Source organism: Eubalaena glacialis, chromosome X (assembly GCF_028564815.1).
Source record: "Eubalaena glacialis isolate mEubGla1 chromosome X, mEubGla1.1.hap2.+ XY, whole genome shotgun sequence".
Taxonomy (NCBI): Eukaryota; Metazoa; Chordata; class Mammalia; order Artiodactyla; family Balaenidae; genus Eubalaena; species Eubalaena glacialis.
This window is the reverse complement of record NC_083736.1, coordinates 13,227,437-13,254,698: the sequence shown is the minus strand read 5'-3', so window position 1 is coordinate 13,254,698 and position 27,262 is coordinate 13,227,437. Positions and strand designations below refer to the sequence as shown.

At 44.1% G+C, this 27,262-nt stretch overlaps 1 protein-coding gene and 1 long non-coding RNA gene across 4 annotated transcripts in view; one reads left to right on the top strand and one right to left on the bottom strand.

Moving 5' to 3' along the window:
* CA5B (carbonic anhydrase 5B) overlaps nucleotides 1-20,071 on the bottom strand; it is a 35,969-nt gene extending 15,898 nt beyond the window's left edge. For both annotated transcript variants that reach the window (XM_061177781.1, XM_061177782.1), the window contains exons 1-2: nucleotides 19,992-20,071; nucleotides 9,566-9,752 (exon numbers count right to left, since the gene is read on the bottom strand). In XM_061177781.1, coding sequence (XP_061033764.1) covers nucleotides 9,566-9,707 — 142 coding nt within the window. In that variant the 5' untranslated portion in view covers nucleotides 9,708-9,752; nucleotides 19,992-20,071. The remainder of the gene's footprint in view (nucleotides 1-9,565; nucleotides 9,753-19,991) is intronic.
* The window catches only part of LOC133081575 (uncharacterized), a 47,538-nt gene extending 22,844 nt beyond the window's left edge, over nucleotides 1-24,694 (top strand). Inside the window, exon 3 of one of the 2 annotated variants that reach the window (XR_009698867.1) lies at nucleotides 24,639-24,694. This is a non-coding gene — a long non-coding RNA (uncharacterized LOC133081575). Of the gene's footprint in view, nucleotides 1-4,733; nucleotides 4,921-24,638 lie in introns of those variants that run through there. The other variant, XR_009698866.1, reaches the window with a different exon arrangement.
* The last annotated feature ends 2,568 nt before the right edge of the window (nucleotides 24,695-27,262 follow it).

The window sequence follows — 27,262 nt, the reverse complement described above, 5'->3', positions numbered from 1 at the left end:
CTACCAAAGAGTCAAGCGCCAGGTCTTTGTGGCAAGTCCCTGATAAATCTCAGGAAACTTCTTATAACAAAGAAAGAGCTATCCACACATGATGGATAGAACCCACATGTATAATTCGGGTGGTCCAGCTCTCTGCCCTTTAGAATCAGCATGGATGGGCAGAACCAAGACCAACAGGAAAGCTGGACAAAATATGAATCAAGGTAAATCATTACCAACGACCCTCTGCACCTCACCCCACCAATGAGAACGAGTCTGAGGATTTGAGAAAGTGACAAGGCAGCTGCTGCCCAGTCAAACCCCCCTGTGCATGGCAGGGTCACTGGCGCTCCACTTGTCATAAAGAACAAGCTTGTCTCTGGTTGCCTCTTACAGAGGAGACGGTTCTCTTCCTGAGATAGCTGCCCAAAGCAGGATCTTAACCTTGGATTTTTTGGTACAAGTGCCCCAGCAGCATAGACACAGAGCGCTCCAAGGCAGTCTCTGGACCAGTGGTTCTCAAAGGAGGGAGCGATTCTGACCCCGGGGGACATTTGGCAATGTCTGGAGACACTCTCGGTGGTCAAAACTGGAGGAGGGTGCTACTGACATCTAGTGGGTAGAGGCCGGGGATGCAGCTAAACATCCTAGGTATATAGGCTGGGCTTTCACAGGAAAGAATTACGTGGCCCCAAATATCATTAATGCCAAAGTTGAGAAATCTTGGTCTAGAGCAAAAAGCAATAGGCAAACTCAGGGCATTCCCTTTTTTCCCCCCACCCCCCCCGCTCAATTTTTTCATATAATGCAGTAATCTCATCTCTAGAGAGGTCTGAACCCAACGTTTTGGGTTTTCTCCATTAGTGTAAAATAACTTCTGAACAACAAGAACTTACTTTAGAGAAGGAGGACTTTCTGTTTCAGAAATCTAAAATGAAAAATGCATATGAATTGGTACAATAGTCATATTGTTATCAGATTAGAATGCAAATTCCTTGCAGGGAGGAGCCATACCTCCCTCCCTTTTTTTTGTGCCCTGTAGCGCCCTACTGGATATATGCCCTTTGAGGATTGATTATCCAAATGCTATTGTTGGGATAAAAAGCTGTATTTGATTAATTTTTTTTAATTGTTTTTTATTAATTTTCATTGGCGTATGGTTGCTTTACAATGTTGTGTTAGCCTCCACTGCACAACAAAATGAATCAGCCATACTGATTAATTTTTAATTTGATATTTTAAAACTTCCAGAAACCCCAAGAACAGCCATGATTCAGTCTTAAAGCTGCCCGCGGGCACAAAGAAACCTGACAACGTTGTCCGCTCTGAGATGCTCAGACTGAGGCTGAGGGTTTGAGCATTCACACCCTTCAAAACCAGCTCGTGAGGGTCTCGTAAGGAGACTCGGGGAGAAGGGAATAAGGAGCAGATCCCTAAGACGATGCCCTCTTTCACCCAAATCGTCCCCCACTTCATTCAGGAAATGGCCTAGAGTCTGCTCTCACCTACACAAACACCAGCCCAAGGAAACTGGGCCTGTTCCTTCAGCTGCTCTTTTATGGTCATAACGCTCCTATCAATTTTTATGCCCCTCGGTTCACAAGTTCAGCTTCCAGGTTTTCTTTCCCCCACCCACCTCCCCCTTTAGGAACCCAGACCATCCCCCTGCCAGGGAGCCCTTGGTCACTGTCCCCTTGTGAAGCCAGCTTTTGCCCAGGGCTCGTTTTGCTAAAGATAAATTCACATTTTTGTTCTCTCCTCCCTTCCTCTTCCTCCATTTTAACAAAATACAGATTAAAATGATTTCTTGGTGGTTACTCAGACTTCCCCTCAAAGTCAGAAGGTGATTACGTGTTCTGACTAACGGAGCCTGCGTTTCCAGCTTCTTCTCGTGTGGGGAGAATGAAATAAACAGAGAGAGTGATTCTGTCAACCATGGTTTAAGAGCACGACGTCACACTGTCGTTAGGAAGGTGTCATTAACAAAAGCCCTTTAGATTCCATGTGGTCGGCTTGGCTTTAGTTCTTGTTTACATGACTGGTCCTGGCTTTTGATTTACTTCGCGCTTGCACCACCTATGGCTCCAGCCTGGGGCGGTGGGTACAGGGAAGGGGTCTCTTTTAGCCTTTGAAATGTGCAAAGCTCATTCCTGCCTTAGCCCCTCGGTTCCTGCTCCTTCTCCTCCTCAGAAGTCAGTTTCCCCTCATTGAGTTTCAGGCTGGCTCCTATTATATTTAGATATTGGGCTTGTCACTTCCTCAGTGAAATTTTCTCTGACTACCCTCTTTTTTTTTTTTTTTTAATTTTATTTATTTATTTTATTTATGGCTGTGTTGGGTCTTCGTTTCTGTGCGAGGGCTTTCTCTAGTTGTGGCGAGCGGGGGCCACTCTTCATCACGGTGCGGGGGTCTCTCACTATCGCGGCCTCTCTTGCTGCGGAGCACAGGCTCCAGACGCGCAGGCTCAGTAATTGTGGCTCACGGCCCAGTTGCTCCGCGGCATGTGGGATCTTCCCAGACCAGGGCTCGAACCCGTGTCCCCTGCATTGGCAGGCAGATTCTCAACCACTGTGCCACCAGGGAAGCCCTGACTACCCTCTTATAATATGATCCTCTCTTCTTGTTTTTTAATCATAGCACTCTGATCTTTCCCCTCACAACATTTATTACGCAGGGGTAGTCATAATGATATGCATATGAAGGGTAGCACAATATGCCGCTGTAGGAGAGTAAAAATAATTTTCCCTCAACCTTCTAGGTCCTTACCTGAGACCTCCCCGTAATCAAAAGACAGATTAGCAGAAGAAAAAAAAATTAATTACCTACTTACTGATTGGAGCCCCCACAAAGATATGAGACTCAAAAGTCAGGTGGGCGGTTGTGGCTTAAATACTATCGTGAGCTAAGGACTGGGACGGGTCTGGGCCTTCCGAGGGGAGGAAGGAATTTCACAGGAAGGTGAGAAAAGGAAATATATCCTAAACGAAGTTTAAAGAAAGTTCTCTCAGGTGAAAAAGTGATCTCTGGTAATAGCTCTCTTCCTGCTGCAGACCCCCTTTCTAATGTAAATGTACCTTGCAAAAAAACTGGTAATTTATACTGTGTTTCCAGAGCTTCTCTTGTGTCTGCAGTGTCTCAAAATAATCGGCTCAAAATAATCCATATGTCAAAGAGGCATATTTTGGGGGGGTGAAAGGGAGCCGAATATGCCACCCCCAAATACATCTCTTCGGCATAAGGATTATTTTGAGCTGATTGTTTTGAGAAACAGCAGACACAGGAGAAGCTCTGGTAACAGAGTGGAAGTTACCTGTTTGTAAGGGAAATTTACATTTACAGCGGAAATCTCCATTTGTAAGGGTGTCTTCCTTTCTGTACCAGGAAGAGGAGGATGACTAAATCACCAGAAACTCATCAGTGGAGAACGCAGGACTTAGATCTGCATAACAGCCTTACCCTTGTTCAATGTGCTTTTCCTGGTCACCTCCAATAATGCCCCTCCCCCAGCATCTTCTTTTCTTTTTAGCTGGAGCGGGTATTGAAGGTGGTATCTAGGGCCACCTGGAGCAGTTACTGTTTTCCTGGGTCTCTCCCACGTCATCAAGGAGGTATACATGTTATTAAAGTCCTGTTTGCTTTTCTCCTGTTAATCTGCCTTATTACAGAGGTCTCAGCCAGGAATCTAGAAGGGTAGAGGGAAAATTCGTTCTCCTCCCCTGCACAAATACGCTTAACTATCTGCCTCCCCCACTTCTGCTGTCCAGAACTGAGCTGCCTTTCAGTCACTTGCGGATTGAGTGTATGAGATAGAGAGCATCGCTGGGAAGGGTACATTCCCCTTTTATCTTTATTTCCTATTACCCTGCTCATCATCACATTATTTTTCCTTTAATCATCCTTCAAATTTGTCTCTTCCTTGCCTTGCCCGCGACCACCAGCCTAGTTTAGGCCTCTCCGCCCCACACTTCATACCACATCTCTTGCTTGTTTCTCCTCCTCTCTCACTCCTCTCTACTCCATCTTCCCAAACTGGTCTTGACATCTTCTCCAACCACTCTGATCTTTCCTTCTTCAGAACTCACACTGCATTCACTCTCACACCACTTAGCACCCAACCATTCCTCATGTAACGTGTATTTGCTTTATCTGCTCAAAGGGCCTGTGTCCTACACTTCTTCTACAGCCCAGGGCCAAATTTGGTACCAGGTACAAAGGAGACACTGAATACTCCAAACAAGTCCATGCCAAGGCTCTCTACCCTTCCCTCACACTCACAGTCTCTCCAACCAGGCAAGCAGGTTTACCCCAGAACACCTGTGTTCAGGAGCTCGCCTCTGCCTGTTTCTCTCTCAATTCTTAAAACCCTACCAGGCTCTCAAGGTCAGTTCAAGCCCCTTCCCTAACAACCCCACACTATATTAAGCATCCCTTCATCTGCTGTTACTCTCTGAACCTGCACTGTCTAATATGGTAGCCACTCGCCCTGTGTGGCTAGTTTAAATTGAGATGTGCTGTAAAACACCTAGGGACTTTGAAGACTTAATACAAAACAAAGAATGTAAAATAGTTCATTTATAATTCTTATATTCACTTCATTTTAAAGTGACAAGATATATTTTGGATATACTGGGTTAAATAAAATACATTAGTAAAGTTAATTTCCCCTCTATACTGTATTTCACCTATATATTTGATATATTAGTAGAATTAATTTCACAAATGAATAAAATTTATTTCTTCTTTTCTTCCCCCAGTTGTTTGTTTTGTTTTTGGCCGCGCAGCAGGGCATGTGGGACCTTAGTTCCCGACTTGGGATCGAACCCGCGCCCCCTGCAGTGGAAGCGTGGAGTCTTAACCACTGGACCACCAGGAAAGTCCCTTGCCCACCAGTTTTATTGAGATGTAATTGACATACTATTTGTTGTTTTTTAAATGTGGTTATCGGAAAATATAGAATTGCCTATATGGCTCGTATTTGTGGCTCACATCATTTATCTACTGGACATTGTTGCTCTATACTCTCGTTAGCCTTTTCTCCTATGCCTTACCCTGTACTATCCTTTTTCTTGAGATGTGCTATTTCCTCATGAAATTGAACACCATCCTAGCAGGCCTAGGGCTTATTGCAGTGATGGGATACACAGGGACCCTCCATGTGACTTTGTTGGGGATGGTCACAGAATCACAAATTGCCTTGTTAGAGCATCAGGGTTGTAAAAGGCACTTTCATGCTGAGCCCAGGTAACCACAGCATCACATGCAGTTACCAGTGCAGGAGACTTAAGGCCCACGTTTCCTGGTGGTCAGTTCAGGGCTATTTGTTAGTTCCTTGTAGCTGCAGATACTCCTGAGGTCGTTAATTAAATCCAAAGGGCTCTTAATCGGTCCATTGTTTCTCAAGATTATCTAACTGTTAATGAAAAGACTCAATCTGGGGCATCCTGAGTCTGGATTATCTGGCGATTATCAGATTTCTTTGTGAAGACATTGTAAAATAAGCTTTTTTTCATTTTTTAAAAAATGTATTTATTTATTTTTATTTTTGGCTGCATGGGGTCTTCGTTGCTGCGCGCAGGCTTTCTCTCGTTGCGGTGAGTGGGGGCTACTCTTCGTTGTGGTGCACGGGCTTCTCATGGCGGTGGCTTCTCTTGTTGCGGAGCACGGGCTCTAGGCGCACAGGCTTCAGTAGTTGTGGCACGCGGGCTCAGTAGTTGTGGCTCGCAGTCTCTAGAGCGCAGGCTCAGTAGTTGTGGCGCACGGGCTTAGTTGCTCTGCAGCAAGTGGGATCTTCCCGGACCAGGGCTCGAACCCGTGTCCCCTGCATTGGCAGGCAGATTCGTAACCACTGTGCCACCAGGGAAGCCCAAAACAAGCTTTTTAATACTCTTATTCTCCAGGCTTTGTATCCTTCAAAATTAATTGAAGAAATAACTGAACAACTTTCTAACACAGTTCAGTTATTATTAGATCAGTGCTGTAAAATAGAACTTTCTCTGATGATGGAAGTGGCCAGTATGGTAAGTGCTAGGCATTTGTGGCTCTAAAATTTTAATGAATTTTAATTTACTTGTGAATACCCATGTGGGTCTAGTGCCTACCTTTTATACAGTACCATTCTATTCCAATTTATCCTAAAAATAAATTTCTCTTCCTTCTAAAATGAGAGATCATGAACAACGTGAATCATTGGAATAATAGCAATTAATAAATATGTACCATTTCCATTCTAGATGATATTCTTTATATTTCATTCAATTAAGAATTAACATTATTACATTTATTTTCTTATGGTCTAAGGTCTCATGCTTAATTTTTAAAAGACTTTATTATTTAAGGTACAGTGATTTCCTATATACTGCCCATGCTCACACGTGCATAGCCTCCCCCATTATCAACATCCCCCGTCAGAGTGCTACTTTTATTGCAATTGACAAACCCACACTGACACACCAGAGTCACCCAAAGTCCATAGTTTACATTGTGGTTCACTCTTGGTGTCGTACATTCTGTGGGTTTGGACAAATGTATAATGACATGTATCATTCATTATAGTATCATAAAGAGTATTTTCACTGCCCTAAAAATCCTCTGTGCTCTGCCTGTTCATCCCTCCCTCCTCCCAATCCTTAACAACCACTGATCTTTATACTGTCTCCATAATTTTGCTTTCCCAGAATGTCATATAGTTGGGATTATACAGTATGTAGCCTTCTCAGATTGGCTTCTTTCACTTAGTATATGCATTTAAGTTGTCTCCATGTTTTTTCATGCTTTGATAGCTTTCTTATTAGTGCTGAATAATATTCCAGTGTTTGGATGTACCACTATTTATTTATCCATTCACATACTGAAGGACATCTTGGCTGCTTCCAATTTTGGCAATTATGAATAAAGCTGCTATTAACATCTGTGTGCAGGTTTTTGCGTGGACATGTTTTCAACAACTTTGGGTAGATACCAAGGAGTATTGATTGATGGATTGTATGGTAAGAGTATATTTAGTTTTGAAAGCAACTACCAAACTGTCTTCCAAAGTGGCTGTGCCATTTTACATTCCCACCAGCAGTAAATGAGAGTTCCTGTTGCTCCATATCCTTGTCAGCATTTGATGTTGTCAGTGTTCTGGATTTTGGCCGTTCTAATAGGTGTGTTTTGATGTCTCATGATTATTTAACTTGGATTTTGCTGATGATATATGATGTGGAGCATCTTTTCATGTGCTTATTTGCCATCTGTATGTCTTCTTTGATGAGGTGTCTGTTAAGGTCTTTGATCCATTTTTTTAATTGGATTTTCTTACTGTTGAGTTTTGTTTTCCAATCTACTCTGACCCTAAATTTTTTTTATGTGACAATTAGGCTAAATTTCAGTAGATGATACATGAAGTGAAATTAATTTTTTCATCTTGGGTAACGGGTATAGGATTTTATCTTTATTTTATCATATTACCAGTCCGCAGGGTTAGGACTGTCAACATTTACTGTGTGCAACTTGAGATCACAGCAAACAGCAGTTTAAGTTGACACCAGTGATTACCTGGGGAGGGGGACAGTGAAGGTAGAGCACAGGGCACAGGCCCCAGTGAAATGCTGCTTCTAAATTCGCCACAGCCTCCTTCTTCAGTCACTCCCTACTCTGCTCCCGGATCCTAAAAATGGTCAGACATCTGAGGGAGGTGCTGAGCATATGACAGTGATGAAGATGGTGATGATGATAACAATTATGGTTCTAGAGGTAGCTGCCAACACCAGGTTCTCACTGTGTGGCAGGCGCTAGCTAAGGACTTTGAACATTATCTTTTCTAACCCTCAGCAATTTTGGGTCATCCTTGCTCACGAGTGTATACTGGGGTACTGAGCTTCCAGAAACAATGAGTATTGTCCTTACAGCTAAACAGATGAGGAACCAGGATATCCAAACAGGACATGCTCAGTGGCCCAGGACAGCAAAGACCAAATATTATCCTGGGTGAAACAAGGAGGGACAGTATAAACACCAAAAGCAAAACCAAATCATGTGTGTCATCTGTATGTCTTAGTAACCTACAAACAAGAACATCTGATGTGGGAAATTAATCAAGGGAAGCCCCTCATCCCTAAGTCACTACCACTTTTTGTTTTTGTCAGCACCGAAAGGAGCAAACTAATCTATCTTTTTTTTTTTTTTGGCTGCACCACGTGGCTTATAAGATTTTAGTTCCCCAGCCAGGGATGGAACCCCGGCCCTCAGCAGTGAAAGCGTGGAGTCCTAACCACTGAACCGCCAGGGAATTCCCTAGGAGCAAACTATTCTAAAGACATGAGCATATTGGATTTTAGACCCTTAACTTTCAACTTTCTGTTAAAAAAAAAACCTTTCTATTAGTAACTAGATAAATATGACTACTTTTTTCCATTTTAAGCCTTAGACCACAAAGTGCCAGTGTTGAGAATAAGCCAGTCCGGGTAGGATGTGGGCCTGATGGTAGGAAGCCGCACCCAGCAACCAGAAATTTATTATGACTCAGACCAGTTCAGTTTAATGAGAACACAGTCAATATCGGAGGAAACAAAATAAACTTACAGTAAAAATATATTTATGAAGCAGTTTCAAGGCAATAGATTTAGCTAGATTAGCATTACTAATAAACTCCTTTTTTAATGTGCAAAATAGGGTCAAAGAGAGTAAACCCAAGGAGGAAAAGTTGAGAAAGCTAGAATCTGGAAGCAAACCAACACTGGAAAACTCTGTGTGAATTCACTGTGAATGGTGGAAATATATAACCATTCAGCAGATATGCTTAACCATTTCATTAAACTCACGTCTCCACCAACACACACATTATCCTCTCCGATCGTCTCAGGGGTTCTGTACCAGGGTTATCTGGCCCCCGGGGGACACTTAGGGATGCCATGCAGCACCTGCAGTGCACAGTCCACCCCGCCAGCACAGGACGACCCACGCCCATGGCAGTAGCGCCGTGGCGTCAGGGAGGACCATCTGCTGCCTCACTTGGTCTGCTGGGTTCACAGCGGAGCACACACTGGCGAGCTGGTCAGCTAGAGGCAACTCTTCTGCAATTTGTAACGAGGGACGGAATAGTCCAGAGTATGAAGCTACTGAACTGCTTGCAAACATGAATATGCAAATTCCAGAATGTTCAGACTCACCGAAATAATTCGCAGTCCGTGGATCAATTTTAGTAAAAAGATAATTGCTAACAAAAAACAATAAAGAACAGGTTCAAAGTATTTGAAACTTGGGACTTCTTTGACCTATTTCTGCATGACATCATTTTAACAAGTTAAAATTGGTGAAGAAAACACCTTTCCACACGGTACTGTGGTAATCATTTCACAGTATGTACGTGTATCAAATCATCATGATGTACACCATAGACTTAGGTCAGTTATATCTCAATAAAGCTCGGGGAGAAAAAGGCTTTCCATATTTGAACAAATAGAGAAATAATGGGTTATCCTCACAGTTCTCAAGGCATCTAATCCCAGCCTGGAATGCCACTGACAACAGAGCTGCAGACACTCAACACACGTGACTGTTAGGAAACAACCAGGCTTCTGCTCTCTCCAGGCAGCCATGTACTCACAGGCTCTGTTCCGGTTTTTGTAAGTGCAGGTGTAGAGGCTGCAGGGCCTTGCTAGCATGGACCTCGGAATCTGGAACCTTCTCCACAGTGCCTTGCATGGAGAGGCTTGAAGAATGACCCTCAGGCGACTCATCATCACCATCTTTAGCTTGAAGTCTTGATCAGCTCCCAAGTAACTTGCAGGAACCTAATAACCCAGAGGCAAAAGGAAGACAGAGGACGAAAAGCCTTAAACAATAGAGGTGGCCGATCCTGTGGAAAACATCATTCAGATTATTAGCATGGGGGAGGGGGAGGCCAAATGAGAGTCAGTCATTTATCCACTCTTATTCCTCAAACTCATTGGTCACCTCATTGGCAGGGTCCAGATGACTGACTCAGGCACCTTGCCTTTCCCTTAGGGTTACTAAATATTAGAGGTCCAGAGAAACGACTCTCTTCATCCACAAGAATGAAAGGCTGTTTACAGTACGGTTTCTTAAATTAAAAAACCAAAAATTTACTCCCTGAAATCCAGGTTAATAGTCCAGTATGTTATTTATATATAAGGAGAAACCAAAGATTAAAGTTCCCTCCAGGGAGCCTGAATTAAAAAAAAAAAAAAAAATCAATCTGCATCTGGATTGTTAAAAAAAAATATATATCCTGCCAAAATAGTCATGAGCAGTTTTGAAATCTAAGCTTAAATATAATCTGTGACTCTTTGCCAGTTTTCTTTTTTATTAATTTAATTAATTTTTTAAATTTTTATTTATTTTTGGCTGCATCGGGTCTTCGTTGCTGCGCGCGGGCTTTCTCTAGTTGCAATGAGCGGGCCCTACTCTTCGTTGCGGTGTGCGGGCTTCTCATTGCGGAGCACGGGCTCTAGGCGCGTGGGCTTCAGTAGTTGTGGCACATGGGCTCAGAAGTTGTGGCTTGCGGGCTCTAGAGCGCAGGCTTGGTCGCTGTGGCACACGGTCATAGTTGCGCCGCGGCATGTGGGATCTTCCCGGACCAGGGCTCGAACCCGTGTCCCCTGCATTGGCAGGCGGATTCTTAACCACTGCGCCACCAGGGAAGCCCTCTTTGCCAGTTTTAGGTGTAACACTCCGTCCCTTGATCATGGGGAAAATGGAGAAGGCTAATCCTGAACTAATCTACAAGTAGATTCAATTTGAATATTCATTTATGATTGCACTGACCTCTCTACCCCCCCCCCCCCCCCCCCGCACATGCTCACAGTGAAAATCTCTGAAGACGATGCTTTCCAGGGCATTCACTAGAGTGTTCTGAAATTATGGTAATATTAATTTTGAATGCTTCTTCCCCACCAAACTCCTCCCACCCACCAATATTGCTTATCCACTTTTCCTGAAAACTCCTATCCCTATACCAAGTGAGTAACCAAGGTCAGAAATGAAAAAAAATTTTTTTTTTTGATTATACATTCACTCCACTCTAAATTTCAAACTCTTTAGAGTGATTACTTGAGATGCATTCAAACACTTGTTTAGGACACCGTGTGCCCTGGCCCTGCTGACCTCTCTGCCTCATGTTCACTTCACGCTCCTGCCTGCACACCAGCAACGTGGACTTTGGTTCTTCCAATTCCTGATGCTCCCTCTAGCCTCAGGGCTTATGCAGATGCTCCTCCTTCCCTGGACCTCCCTGGTTAATTCCTATCCACCCTTTGATGATCACATCCAATATTACTTCCTAGAAGCCCCCCTTGACCATGCCCTCTCTTGGTGAGCCCAGCGCCTTCTTCTTGGTCGTGGTGCTTACTGCAGTTGAATTAAATAACTGATCACGAATCTACTTTGCATCTCCATCTCTCCAACATTAAAGCCCCATGGTAGTAGGGACCGCGTCTGTCTCCGTCATGACTGCATCTTTTAGGGACATGGCGCCTGGCACACGATGGCTGCTTGATGACTATTAGTGGAATGACCCAAGGAGGCTTCGTTGGTGATGGAGAAGATGTTGATCCTAATTTCAAGAACTCAGAGCTATGAAGTGACTGCCACCATGTTCTCGGATGGTATTAAGGGTTTTTCCTTTTCCTAGATGCCATCGTCACCCATTTGTAGGGTTATTTATACTTCTGAAACACTTTTAAATGCTAGTCCTTTAAGAGGCGGGTCTCATATCCCTACGCGTAAGACCTGAAGGACCCCCAAAGTCCTACCTGATCTGAAAGAGAAACCTTCCTGAATATGAACCTAACCTAGCCTCTCAGGTTGGGAATTCTGCCACTAAGCATCTTCACTTCAACATTTCTTTGCTCTAAGCACTGTGTTGGGTGCTGGGATGTAGTAAAGATGAAGTAGATCATAAAAAGGAATGAAGTTCTGGTACATGCTGTAATGTGCTGAACCTTAAAAACATAATGCTAAGTGAAAGGAGCCAGACACAAAAGGTCACATATGGTATGATTTCATTCGTATGAAATATCAGAACAGGGAAATCTATAGAGACAGAAAGCAGGGGTTGGGCAGAGGGGGAAATGGGGAGCAACTGATTAATGGGTATGGGGTTTTCTTTTAGGGTGATATAATTGTTTTGGAAGTAGACAGAGGTGGTGGTTACACAACATTGGGAATGTACTAAATGCCCCCAAATTGTACACTTTATAATGGCTAATTTTGGGAATTCCCTGGTGGTCCAGTGGTTAGGACTCCATACTTCCACTGCAGGGGGCCTGGGTTCGATCCCTGGTCGGGGAACTGGGATCCTGCAGGCCACATGGTGCGGCCAAAAAATAAAAAAATTTAAAAATTTAAAAAAATGGTTAATTTTATGTTATGCGTATTTTACCTCAATAAAATAATGCACATCATATGGGAAGGAAAACACACACCAAACCAGTTCTCAGCAGGTGTTGGTGCCTCCTTGGAGTCTGCCTTTTCCTGCCAAAGGAGGCCTCTCAGCAATTTGGCCTTGACTGGGGTGCAAAGGCACCAAAAGGGAAACTGAGGGGACAAGAAGACATGTCACTTACTGACCTGAACTTTATTCATTCATACTGTCTTTCCAAGAAGGGTGTTAGATACAAAAAAAGCACATTATGACCCCAAGCGATGCGGAGCAAGGAGGCACACATTCTCATTTCATCCTCCCTCTGTTGATATACTTCACTGCCATTAATTAGCCATGAACTAGCTCTTCTCCCTGTACTGCTGCCCTTGACACTGCTAGCTCTGAGCTGGAGGAGAGGAGGCTGCACCCAAGGGAAAGGAGAGAAAATCACACCTGAGATGTGTCCAGTGAAAGCAGGAAGCAGAGTTACTTCCTATCACTACCCTGCAAGGCACAAGTAAGAACTCCAGACAGATCTCTTTATAACTAGCTCTCCACAAGCCGTGTGCCCACACAAGTATTGTAACATGAAGCACAGCGTGGTGACAAGCCATCCTTTCAGCCCAGGGCCATGCCCTCTGTTGTACATGTCACTTTGCCAATGAACGCACTGAACTAAGGGAGCGGGGATGCATGGTCGCCACATTAAAGGGGACTGATAGGGAGCTTGTGACTCCCAGGGGGGCTCCTCCCCTGCAGGCCTAACTCCCTACCTGGGGTCTTAGGCCTGTGACACCTAAAGTATGTCTGCATTGCCAAAAGCTGTTTGATATTTTCAAACCAAGTTACAATCACTTTTGTTTATAGTTTTATGTGTGTTTGTTTATATACATTTTTGGAGGGAGTAGGTATGCCAAAATGTACCTTATTTAAGATTTGCAAAGTCTGACACGATTTCAAATAGAGACTGGTAATGAACTTTCAAGGTACTATCTTGATAGTGCCTTGAACCAAATGAGTATCTCATTTTCAAATATCTTAATATTTGAAATATCATTAACTGAATTAACTGAGCAGCCTTAGAGAATGGACAATTGGCCACCTCAATTCAGAATCTATTTCTGCTTTTAAAACATTTTTTATTTTGGAAAACTTCAAACTTATAGAAACAGTGAAAATGCTATAATAAAACCACCTATGTACCTAATACTTCATTTCAACAATTATCTGTTGGTGGCTAAGCAAGTTTTATTTATGCCCCGCCCCCCACTTCCCCTCCCTGGATTATTTTGAAGCAAATCCGAGACATCTTAGAAACTTATCCATGATTTTATTTTCCATAGGAAAATATCCTCCAAATTCATAGTTTCTTCTCCATGAAAATTATCTGTATGAAATAGTCCTTGGTAATACTTTATTGACAGAATATGAAAACTGTCAGGTTTTCAAACTTAAAAACATAGCACAAAAGCCCAGTAACAGGATACTTTCCCAGTGCCTACCTATCCCTTAATGTAAACACTTCACTTCTCTCTTGATATCTCCACTCTAATCTTGGATGAGCGCTCAGGTTCAGAACTTTATGCTTCTAACTTTATTTATTTATTTATTTATTTATTTATTTATTTGCGGTGCACGGGCTTCTCATTGCGGTGGCTTCTCTTGTTGCGGAGCTCGGGCTCTAGGCACGTGGGCTTCAGTAGTTGTGGCACGCGGGCTTCAGTAGTTGTGGCTCGCGGGCTCTAGAGCACAGGCTCAGTAGTTGTGGCTCACAGGCTTAGCTGCTCCGCGGCATGTGGGATCTTCCTGGACCAGGGCTCGAACCCGTGTCCCCTGCATTGGCCGGCGGATTCTTAACCACTGCGCCACCAGGGAATCCCTATGCTTCTAACTTATAAGACTATGTCCAGCAAGAAACGGCACAATTTATAATCACAGATCAGCAGGGTAAAAGGATTATATGAACTGAAATGTTTAAGATTAAGACTTAAGGGACTTCCCTGGCAGTCCAATGGTTAAGACTCCACACTCCCAATGCAGGGGGCACGGGTCCAATCCCTGGTCGGGGAACTAAGATCCCCGCATGCCGTACAGCACGGCCAAAAACAAACAAAATAAAACAAAACAAAAAGATTAAGACTTAATGTACGCCCTCCAACTTATGCAAGAAAGAATCCAGAACCAGAGGAGCAGGAAAAACAGTTGTTCAGTAACACTGTACAAGAAGTTGACTCTTTCTGTGACTTCAAATGGTGTTAAGGTCTGAGAAAAATCCAAGAAAATCCTGTTAAGTATTATGTAAATGGAAGTTATTATTACTCAAATTGAGTTTGCTAAAATGCTGCCCATGATATAAGTACAAAAATTAAGAAAATAGAAAGCAGTTTTAGATGATTTTTAATGTCATTTTTTTCTTTTTAAGACAGTATCGTCAAATAATTCCAACTAAATAGGATTCTCTCTGATAAAATCAATTTGTAAAATTTCAAAAATTGGTAAGAGATATGGGGAAACCTTGCCTTAATTCTGTGCTCCTTTCCATTGACTTCCATTCCTGAATTGAAGCAATAAGCGATTATCTCATGCAAAGCACTGTGCTGGCTTAAGATGAAAAAGTTGTGTTTTCTCCTTATTTTCACAAGCTTGCAATCTACATAGAAAAACTATTTAAACAAATAACTTCTCTTTTTTTAAGTTACCTTTTTTATTGTAGTAAAATAAACATATTTATCGTTTTAACCTTTTTAAAGTGTACAATTCAGTGGCATTAAATACATTCACAGTGTTGTGTAACCATCACCACTATCTATACCCAAAACTTTTTTATCATCCCCAATACAAACTCTGTACTTATTAAACAGTAACTCCCCATTCCTCCCCACCTCACAGCCCCCAGTAACCTCTGTTCTACTTTCTGTCTCTGTGTATTTGCCTAGTCTAGATATTTCATATAAGTGGAATCATACAGTATTTTTGTTCTCTGAGTCTGACTTATTTCACTTAGCATAATTAAACAAATACTTCTTAAAGTCAGATGTGATGACAGCGCTGACTTAATTCAATGAGAACATAGAGGGCAGAGGTTCTAAGTTTCAGGAGGGGTAGCATCTGAACCATGGGTCAGAGGGGAGAGACAGTTTTAACAGGAGGCGCAAAGGCAGAGAGATAGACAGGAATAATGTCAGGGGTGATTAGGACATTTAAGGGAGGGCAGAGGTGCTTAAGAGCCAAGGCCAGAGAGGACAACTGGGGTTGAAATGGGAAGAGCCTTGGGTTTGTTCAGTAATCAATCTCAGTGTCAGGGGAGGTGGGCAAACATGTGGAAAAGGACTCCTTTCTTGCTTACAATCTAGATGAAAGAAGAAACTTACTAATTTCCAGGAAGACAATGCCAAGTGTAAGGTACACTCAACAGAAGGGACATGCTGGTTTGTCCTTCAAAGGGAAGGTCGTGATAAGACAAGGCCAAAGGCATGCCTGATGGCTGAGGGAGTTGTACAGAAAAGTGGGCACGCACTTGGCCCTGCGTGTGGAGCTGTGGGGAGGTCTGAGGCCTGTTGACATGGCACCCGGAGAAGTCTGGGTAACTGATCCTTGGTCTAGCTCCACGGAGAGCCATCAGGAAAGCACTGAGGCCAGGGTGAGCTGACACTACAGGCTGGGGCTGACTGCCAGGGCCGTGGCCATGCCTTGGGGACTGCCCTGCACTCTGCAGTCATGCTGCCTGTGCACATTGCTGAGGCCGATGACACCTGGCCCGGAGGAAGTGTCTACTGCCCACTTTCAGACTGGCTCTCTAGGGCTAGGGGGACACGAGAGCTCCAGAGGACCTGAGCTCCATCACCCTCACTCTTGGTCATCTTCCCCATTGCCCACCCAGTGGTGGGCTGCATGTAGTGGCCTGGAGAGCTGAACCTCTGTCTGTCCCCTAAGGATGCTGCTGACCTCACTGCAGGGAGACACTGACTCTGAAGATTACCTTTTGTATTTTTAGACAAAAAAACCCCAAATCCTGTTTTTTGTAGCAAAGCCAAATGTATCTGAACTTCTCATCATCCCAAGTCTGCTATGAATATTTTTTTAAGGTATTGGCTAAGTAGATACCCAGGGGACACAGCGGAAGGTAGAGCTGCATGGAGACTTGAGATTAATTCAAGGAATATGAATTTCCAAGAGACAAGAAGACTTTCAGATGTTATTCTGTGTGCATAGAATGAAGCACTGACAGTTTCTGATGACTCTGTCAGCTCAGCACAGGATGGACGGTAGTGGGCAAAGAGGGGAGCCAGGAAAGTCAGTGAGGAGGTGATTCCTTCAACCATCCTTCATTCAATCCATCGCTCTTATTCTGTCATTCATCAGGACGCCAATCAAACATTTATTAACTGCTAGGCACTGTTTTAGGCTCATGAGGGGAATAAAACAAAGTCCCCAACCTTATAGAGTTTACATCCTAGTAGGGGCAGACAGACTAATTGAGTGGAGCAGGGTAAGGTAAATTTGGAGTGCCACAGGGGAGGGGGTGTTGCATTTTAAATAAATTGCTCAGGAGAGACCTTATTGAGAAGGTGATACTTGAGCAAAGGATTGAAGGAGGTGAAGGAATTAGTTATACGGCTCTCAGAAGAAAGGGTATTCCAGGCAGAGGGAAATGCCTGTGCAAAGACCCTGAGGTGCGAGCTTGTCTGGCACATTCAAGAGGCAGTGAGGTGGCCAATATGGCAGGAGTGGAGTGAAGCCAAAGTAAGGTAGTAGGAGATGAGGTCCAGAGGTAATGGATGCCAGATCAAGGAGAAATCTAGGCCATTGTAAAGGTTCCCCATTGTGGAGACAATGGAGTTTCTGAAGTAGAGGAGGAGCGTAATCTGATTTACGTTCCTTAAAGATCATTCAGGGTGCCCTATTGGAAACTGACCAGGATGGAAGAAGGAAGCAGGGAGCCCATTCAGGATAATCCAGGGGCTGGAACTAAGGATGTCGCAGTGGACATGGTGAGAAGTGGTTGGGTACTGGATGTATCTTGGGGATACAGCCCGTAAGATGTGAATGAAAGCAGTCAAGGATGACTGGCAGATTCTTGGCCTAAACAACTGCAAGGATGGACTTGCCACGAACTGAGATGGGAAGACTATGTGTGGAAAAGGTTTTGGGTGGGAAATCAAAAGCTCAAATTGGGGCATGTGGAGTTTGAAATGAAATTCCAATAATCCAAGCGAGAGAATATGGTAGAATATTCTACCTTGTGGTAGAATGAGGATGAACCCCTGAACAAAGAAACAGAACCCGGCACAGGAGCCGGCAGGGAGGGAAAGATGGCACTCTTACTGCTAATTCTGTTGGGTTTGAGGTGCCAAGGGGGCAGGTGAGAGGAAAGGTCTAGGGAGAGTTGGCAGTGCAGCTCTGGTGCTCAAGAGAGGTTGTGAAGCTAGAGAGAGAAGGAGAATCCCCTCCCCCCAGGGGTAACAGGTGTATAGAGACCAACAAAATGGAGTGATTAAGGAGGCCAAGAGATGGAGAAGGAACGGTCAAAGGCAACCAAGGAAGGAACGGAGCATGGAAGGTCAGGGGCAAGGAGGGTTCCAGGGAAATCCTAATAGAAAGAAAATTTAGCTAATGCTAGGCTACAATACCTGTAGCTTTTAGCTTTATGCTGAAGCCAAAGGCCAATCCTCTCTGTTACATTAAAAGTTAGAATTTATTGAGAAGTGGTTATTTAAACTTACCCATGGGTGTTATAAAGCCCAAGCTAGTGAAACCACAAATGTTTAATTATCAAACATAATACGTAGCAGTGAACTACTAGCAGACATTACTGGATGTCACAGAAAATCTGTCCTTACTTAAGTCTGTCCTTAAAGATGGGACCATGGGTTGGAGGGGCCCCAGAAGAGCTAAGTTTTCTGTACTGTATACCTTTGCTTTCACTAATTATTTATGTATGTCTTTGGATCTTACTAATACATCCCTTATCTGCTTTTTTGCAGACTTGGAAATGTGTGAGAAAAAAAAAAAGATTCTGAAAGCCTTTAAAAAATCATGTATAAATCATGTATTTATTAAATGACAGTAGTTTGAACTCTGCCTGATTAAGCCATCTATATTATGCAAAACAGCAAAAAAAAAATACTCTGACTAAACGTTACAATTACATTGAAAAAAAAATTCCTTGATTCTCATCAAACTGACCTTTCCTTTTCTCACCTCCTGATTTCCAAAGGAAACAAGCCTTTTGCAATTCCCTGAAATGGAAATTAGAGGTTATGTTGCCATGTCTTGACTGAGAAAGCTGAACTTCTTCCTCTCAGCCACTTCTCTGAGAGCAGGATCCCAATCTGGGGTTGCCAAAGGTTTCAAAATACGTTTCTAGTAACTGGCTTTGTGTGCTGCAGTTAACTACCCCAGTGTGGCCAATTGAGATGAAATGCATTTCCCTCCCATCAGATTTCCAAAATTCATACTCACTCGTAATTTACTCAATCTTTATTGAGTTCTGTGAGCAGTCACAGCCTTTTGCCTGGCTCCAGGGACAACAGGTCAGGTGTGTACAGGCAGAGAGAATGGTCCCTGCTGCGCTTGGCCTTTTGGTGAATTTCAGTCCTGGTACTATGTAAAAATTGTCTGAGTAAAGGAGGAAGGCCCTAGATAGCTGAAAGGTTTTCCATTCCCAAAATGTGTAAGAACAGTGACTGTTCTGAGGGATGTGGAGGGGCAGACGAGGGATAGGGTCTGGGGCAGCTTCCCTCACCAGAGAAATCTGCTACTCCTTTCCATATTCCAGCAAGGTTTTTAATAGCAGAGCGAAGATGGCCAGACTAGCAGTAAAGGAAGAAAGGGAAGGAGAAAGCAATGTGGTTTTCAGTGGCTGGGTGAGAACAAGCTCTATCCAAATTAAGGTGTGCACATGAACTTCTCGTATTTCTCAAACTTTCCCAGTGAAAATATGCCAGAGAGGAGGGCACTTATATTAACAAGCTGCACCAGCCTCAAGGCAGTAGCATTTAACACTGAATGCCACAGAGACTCACAGACATCAACAATGTTTGTATTTCGGAGGTTCTCTTCCAGTTCTGGGGCGGGGCAGAAAAAAAAAAAGGCAAGAGAAATTTCGGGATGGAGAAGGCTCAGATTTGTCCACGTGACACAGCTGTGCTGCAGATCCCCTGCCCTGGGGGTGTTTGTGACTCCGTTCTCAGACCCAGGCATATTCCGAGGTGGTGAGTGGGCGGGGAGAAACACAATGAAGACCCAAGTCAGTCCCAGCTTGCCGCGCGCCTCTCAGATTTGTAGCTCTTATTCCAGTCTTCAGCTATTTCACAGCAGGTTGGACTTTTGAGTTATTCACATCCAACCACCCCTAGCAAAAACTCCCTCCTAAGGAACTGCCCTCACGCCCTGACAAATTCCCTGAGACAGCTGTTTACCCGTCGAGTGCAAATAATCCTAAAGGAGGTGCAGCCATCTGGTTGGTGACTCCCACAGTAGACGAAGAGGGCTGCGGGGAGGGAGGGAGAACGGGGGTTGGGGGGGCGATGCCCTACTGGCCTCCGTAGTCCCCAGGCAGCTACTCGCAGGACCAACAGCTGTCTGGGCTCCGAGACCTGGCCTGCCTCCGCCATAGCCCCCACTCCACTCGGCTGCCCACCCTTACCTGAGCCTTTCTCCAGAGCACGATCCTTGCAGCTCGCTCCGGGACCCTCGGCAGGAGCCCTTGGCCCTCGTAGCTACGCCCCTATTATGCCCACAGCCCAGACCACGCCCATGCCCCCCTAGGTCACGCCCTTCCAGACCTAGCCGGTCCCTGCCCTTTGGCCTGGCGCCAAAGTCACGCCCTTCTCTCCCGGACCACGTCCGTCCGGAGTTCCGCCTGGGCCAGCCTCTCCACCTTGGTTACGTCCCTGCGTTCCGCTCTGGTCCCTCCCGTCAAGATGCGCTTAGCCCCTCACGCTACCCCCTTGGGGCAGGACTTTGTCGCGGGAATTCGAGGTCACGTGGGCGGCCCCCACCTTGTCTCTAGAGGAACCCTCCCGGGCCGTGGGAACTGAGCTCTGGCGAAGTTTTGTCGGGTGAAATCAGACCGCAGGCTTAAAAAATTACTTTCCTGAGGTTTCTCCCATTTCCAAACATCAAGACTAGATATACTGAGAGCAGGTGGCTCAGGGAAACGCAAACACTGGACGGGTCTTGGAACCGTCATTCTCCCTCTAGTTTTCATGTCCACTTTATCCGAGTTTCTTCGACCCAGTTTTCATATCCTCTGAACTGGAATTATGGAACCGTGCTTTTTGCAGCCAGTTTTCACGTTCTTTAAGCCAGAACTGTCACCAGTGTTCCTTCTACTCCCTCATTGGACCTTAAATGCTAGGCAGATAAATGGAGTCAGTAGAACTGTATTTCCTGATGTCTCCGGCTGATGACCTTTCCAGTGAGCTCTTGCTGTCTAGGGCCTGTCGAGACAGTATTACACTTAGACTCAAACTCTGGTTGCCACCCTGAGTGCGCTGAGATTATTCTGCTAGCCTCATTCTCTCCATTTGCAACTCTGGGTCCACAAGGAAAATGTGTAGAGGTTATAACCAGCTTTTCCACCCCTGTACAGAAATCTCAGATTCATTCATTCAAATCATATTTATTGAGTGCATGCTCCCTTGACAAATAAGCCTCAAGGAGCTTACAGTCAGAAGTTGTCCCAACTTGGATTTGGACATGACAAGAAATGAGGAGCAAGAGAAAGATGTGGCAAGAGGTTGATAGGTAGAAAAGGATTTGGTAATCACAGGTCTTCCTGATTTGATTAGTAGGAATATTTTGAGTGGCAAACATAGGAAGCCACTTTTATAGGACTTAGTACACTTCTTTACACAATAAATTCTCAAATCTTCATTGAAACCCTGTTTGCATGTGTAGAAAGATAACATTTCCACTTCTTAGCAGTAAGATTTGCTGCTTTTATTTCTTCATATGCCAACAATAAAGATTTTATGATAGCATATTTGGTTACTTTTTCTTCTCTTCCCACCCTCCATTGCATTTCTGGCTTGAAGATAGTGGGAATATTCAACATGTTGTGCTAGAAGGAACACAGAGAAAAGAACACTTTCAACAGAACTCACCCTGACCCCGAGAACGCTGCCTCATTTATAAAATGTTTCAACTGTTAGTCATTTTTGCCTGGAAAATGAACTCACAGAAATTGGCCCAAATGCAGCCTGTACAAATTAATGAGTTGATTTTGTACAGTTAGTTCTACCTTACCTTCTTCCACAAATGATTTGAAGCACCTTACTAAAATATAGACGTTACTGGATAAACGAAATAGTGGAAGGAGCCAGGGAAAGGGGAACTTAATGGAAGGAGAATAATGCAGCTGATGATAAGATTAGCATTTAAGTGAATAAGCCATCAGATCCAAAATAATTGTTTAAGATGGGCCAGAGATTTGCCCCCAAGCTTATGAATGGCAATAGAAAACAGGAAATAGCTATCATTTTAAGGTCTTCCAGTGTTCATACGATAAAAATCAACCTTTTGTTCTTTTAGAAACACAGTTTTGCTTGAATTTTAGTCCTGGGAGAAATCCCATTTCTTCAGTATAGATGTATAGATCTATACAGTATAGATGATGTAGTGACCTAAGTGGGAAATAAAGAGTTAAACACAGGTCCCCTCAATGTAAACTGTTGGCGCAATTACAAAGCACAGTGCATTAATCAATTCTGTGAACCATCAAAAATTTTCTGTTCATCCAAGTACACAGGCCCTTAATGGTCTGGCTTAATGCAGGGTAGCAATTTGATAATCGTTCCCCAGGATGGCAAATAGGTTTCAACTCATACATCAACTTTGAGCCATGTGTAGTGGCTGCTTAAATAACTGTGTTGACTTTCGTGGCTTTGTCTAGGCTCAGAAGGAAGAAGTTCTGTGATTGATTAGCAATGTCTGTCATGGGTGCAGAATGGGTGAGTGGCTGCACGCAAAACCCTATCTGGTGTCCCTGATTTGTAGAAAAGAGGTCTTGTATCCAGGGCTTTTGTGTAGTCACTCCAAATCAACAGTTCTTGTTATAGGGCTTTTGATAAATACCCGACAGTAGAGAGTTCAAGGTCCCTATCTCACTCTATCCCATCCACACTGGCCTTCCCCTGTCCACTCCTATCTCAGAACATTTTCCTATGCTGTTTCCATTGTTCAGACCATTCTTTGCTAGATTTACATGGCTGGCTTGTTCTCATCATTCAGTTCTCAGCTAAAATGCCATCTCTTTAGAGATGTCTCTCTTGGCAACCATATCTGAAGTTATATCCAGAGCCTCTCAATCTGTACTGGGTATAGGGATCACCTGGAGGTCTTGTTACAATGCAGACTCTGACTCAGTGGTTCTGGGGTGTGACCTGAGATTCTGCCTTTCAAGCAGTCTCCCAGGAGATGTAAACCTGCTGTTTACAAAAGACACCTTGAATAGTAGCCCCACCTCTCCCTCTCTGTCACATTATCTGTTTCATTTTCTTCATGTTATATCTCACGATTTGAAATTATTTGTTTATCTGTTTGTATATTGGATTGTTTGTTTGTTGGTTGTTTACTAGAAAGTAAATTCCACGAAAGCAGAGACTTTGACAAGTTAGTCCAACTTTGTATTCCCAGCACTTAACACAGTACCTGGCACATCTGTGGATGCTCTTTAAATATTGCTAAATGAATGATGTTGTTCAAGATTCATTGATTCCTTTATCTCTTCAGTGCCTGCTTGTTGACTACTTCAGTGACTGCTTATTTATACACCAGGAACTAGATTATAAATGAAAAAAGGCAGTGCTGCTCAGGTGCCAGTCCATGAACTGCTAGTTACTGGTCTAAGCTGAGATAAGAAACTTGAACTAGAATGTAAATCTGATCTGTCACTAAGCACATTGTTTAGTTAGGATGACAGTTTTTTTTTTCATAGCAAGACTTTATTGATGAAGGAAGCAATGAATTGTTTTCCCTTCTGGGGCGAGTTCCTCTTCTCATCCTAGTCTGGTAACAGTGTCTGAACTGGCACCTGCTGATGGGACACATTTTGAGTAGCATTGAGGAGAGAAATATATAGTATGTTATATGAAACTTACATATTTATAATTTTTCCATCTTCAGAAAACTCATAGGCAGGTAGAAATACACATTTAAAGACAGAATTACAAGATTTTTAGTCACTTGCTATAATAAATAATTGTGTGAGAGAACAGAGACTGGTGAGAGAGAATGAACACTTTTTTGACAGAAAGAATTGCAGGAGAAAATGGGGACTTGTGGGATAGAACAGAAAATTATGGGAGAAAATGGATAATTATAGAAGGGAATGGAGAAGTGTGGGAGAGAATGGGGAAATTTGTGAGTAAAAGAAGAATTGTGGGAGAAAAATAATTGTGGGATAGAAAAGACTGATGGGAGAAAGAATTCTGGGAGGGAGTGAAAGATTGTGGGCAAGAACAGAGAATTGTGGGAGAGACAAGGAATTTTAGGAGACAGGGTGTGATGGTTAATTTTATGTGTCAGCTTGGTTGGGCTACAGTGCTCAGTGCTCAGTGTTGGTCAAAAATTATTCTGGGGCTTCCCTGGTAGTGCAGTGGTTGAGAATCTGCCTGCCAATGCAGGGGACACGGGTTCGAGCCCTGGTCTGGGAGGATCCTACATGCCGCGGAGCAACTGGGCCCGTGAGCCGCAACTACTGAGCCTGCGCGTCTGGAGCCTGTGCTCCGCAACAAGAGAGGCTGCGATAGTGAGAGGCCCGCACACCGCGATGAAGAGTGGCCCCCGCTTGCTGCAACTAGAGAAAGCCCTCGCACAGAAACGAAGACCCAACACAGCCAAAAATTTTAAAATTAATTAATTAATTAATTTAAAAAATTTAAAAAAAAATTATTCTGGATGCTTCTGTGAAGGTAGGGCTTGGGAGGGGGATGATGTTAACATTAAAATCAGTGGACTGAGTAAAGCATAGTGCCCTTCATCATGTGGGTGGGCCTCATCCAACAGTTGAAAGCCTTAATAGAACAAAGACTGACCTCCCCTGGAGAAATTCTATCAGCCAACTGTGTTTGGACTCAGCTCAACTCTTCCCTGGGTCTCCAGCCTGCCAGCCTACCCTGCAGGTTATGGAGTTATCAAGCCTCCACAATCAGTCAAGCCAATTCCTTAAACCAGGGGTCCCCAACCCCTGGGCCATGGACCGGTACTGGTCCGTGGCCTGTTAGGAACTGGGCTGTACAGCAGGAGGTGAGTGGCAGGCGAGTGAGCGAAGCTTCATCTGTATTTACAGCTGCCCCCATCGCTCGCATTACCACCTGAGCTCCGCCTCCTGTCAGCATTATGGTGAGTTGTGTAATTATTTCATTATATATTACAATGTAATAATAATATAAATAAAATGTACAATAAATGTAATGCGCTTGAATCATCCCCAAACCATCCCCCACCCCACCCCCATCCGTAGAAAAATTGTCTTCCACGAAACCGGTCCCTGGTGCCAAGAAGGTTGGGGACCGCTGCCTTAAATAGTTCTCTTTCTCGTCTTCTCTTTCTCTCTCTCTCTCCCTGTATATGTGTGTATCTCCTATTGGTTCCGTTTCTCTAGAGAACCCTAAAACACAAGGTATTGTGAGAGAGACAGAGAATTGGCCCCTTGCACCTTGGCCTTGCCACCTGAGCTCAGTCCTAATCACTGCCCCCCGTGCCTCTCAGACTCAGGATATTCCCTTGGCTGCTCCTATGCTCCTTCATGGCCATTCCCATCCCTCTAGAGTCTCACCCCTGCATTCTGCCTGACCAAATCTTTCTCATCTGAGCCACTTCCCATCCCTCCTCCCTTCCATGTTCCTACTTTTCGCAGACAATCTTTGTACTCCATGTTAGCCACACAGCCTGGGTAAGCTTCTAACATTCATCTAGGCCATGTCCTTTTCCCCCTTATTTCAGTAAGCTAAGCCTTCTGCTCAATGCGGTGACTACAAAGCTACTGCCAGAACCACACCTGCTGCATACCTTAAATCACATGCTGACTACCAAGGCACCACAAAGAATTTTGGGAAAGATACAATTATGGGATAGAACAGAGAATTGTGGGAAAGGTACTTTGTGGGAAGAGATAGAAATCTGGAAGAGACAAAATTGTGGGAGGAAACCAACAATTGTGTGACAACATGGAGAATTGTGGGTTAAAACAGAGAATAATGGATGAGAACAGAGATATATAAGAGGTAGGGAATTTGGGGAGAGAGAAGGAATTGTGGGAAAGGCAGGGTATTATGGGAGAGACTGAGAATTCACCCTTTGCATTTGCCCTGCCTCTTCTGCTTTGCCATCTTTGCACCTTCATGATCACCATGTCCCCTAAAGCTGCCAACCCACCTCTCCGGTTATGGCCACTTCCCCAGATGTTTCCTTGGCACTTTATTCTCCATTCAGAACCACTCTATGCTGCATTATACCCATGTTCCCTACCTAGGAGTCAAAGAGAGTTAGAAGAAACATGAAATTATGGGAGAGAATTCTGGGACAGATAGGTAATGGTGGGAGAGAATGGAGCATTTTGGGAGAGAACAGAGAATTCTGGGAGAAAACAGAATTTGGGGGAGACCTACTGGAATGATTGTGGGAGAGCGTGGAGGATGTAGGAGAGCACATGGGATTGTGGGAGAGCCACAGCATTGTGGGAGAGCATGGGGAATTGTGGAAGAGTGGGAGGATTGTGGGAGAAAACAGAGCTATGGGAGAGACAAGAAACTGTGGGAAAAACAAGGTATTGTGGGAGATCAAGAAAAAGAATTCACGGGAATTCCCTGGCAGTCCAGTGGTTAGGACTCCATGCTTTCACTGCCGAGGCCCCAGGTTCCATCCCTGTTCAGGGAACTAAGATCCCACAAGCCATGCAGCATGGCCAAAAAAAAAAAAAAGAAAGAAAGAAAAAGAATTCACCCCTACTCTACCTGTATCCTTCCTGCAGGACCACTCCTCACCTTCTGGCCATGCCCTCTTGCTATGAGTCATGCCCTCTCTCCTAGGTTATGCCAGTTTTGCTCCTTCACGATCACACATCTCAATCTAGCATGCCTGTTCTGTTAGGGCCACACACCAGTTATCCATAGCCATACTCTGGCACTTATAGCCAAGAACCTTACCTACCCATCAGGGAGAATTGTGGGTAAGACATGAAATTATGGGAGAACAGAGACTTGTGGGAGATAATGAAGGATTGTGGGAGGGCATGGAGTATTCTCAGAAAAAATAATGAATTATGAAAGAAAACAGAATTGTGGGAGAGCACAGGGGATTGTGGGACAGCCCAGAATTATGGAATAGTGCAGAGGATGAGGGAAGACACAGGATTATGGGATAGCATGGAGAAGTGTGGGAGATCCCAGAGGATTGTGGGAGAGCAGGAGGATTGTGGGAAAGCATGGGAAATTGTGGGAGAGCATGGAGGATTGTAGGAGAAACAGATGATTATGGGAAATCACTGGAGGATTATGGAAGAGCACAGGATTGTGGGAAAGCATGAGGAATTGTGAGAAACCTTGGGGAATTGTGGGCGAGCAGGAAGATTGTGGGAGAGTTGGAGAACTGTGGAAGAGGCAGAGGATTGTGGGAAAGCACTGGAGGGTTGTGGGAGAGCACAGGATTATGGAAGAACATAGAGGATAGTGGAGAGCACCAAGGATTGTGGGAAAGCATGGGGGATTGTGGGTGAGCAGGAGGATTGTGTGAAAGCATAGAGGAGTACGGGAGAGAGGTAGCATTGTGGGAGAGCACAGAGGATAATGCAAGAAAACAATTGTGGAAGGGCAAGAGGATTCTGGGGGAAAACAGATTTGTGGGTTAGTATGGAGAATTGTGGGAGAGTTAGAAAATTTGAGAGAGAAAATGGAATTGTGGGAGAAAGAATTC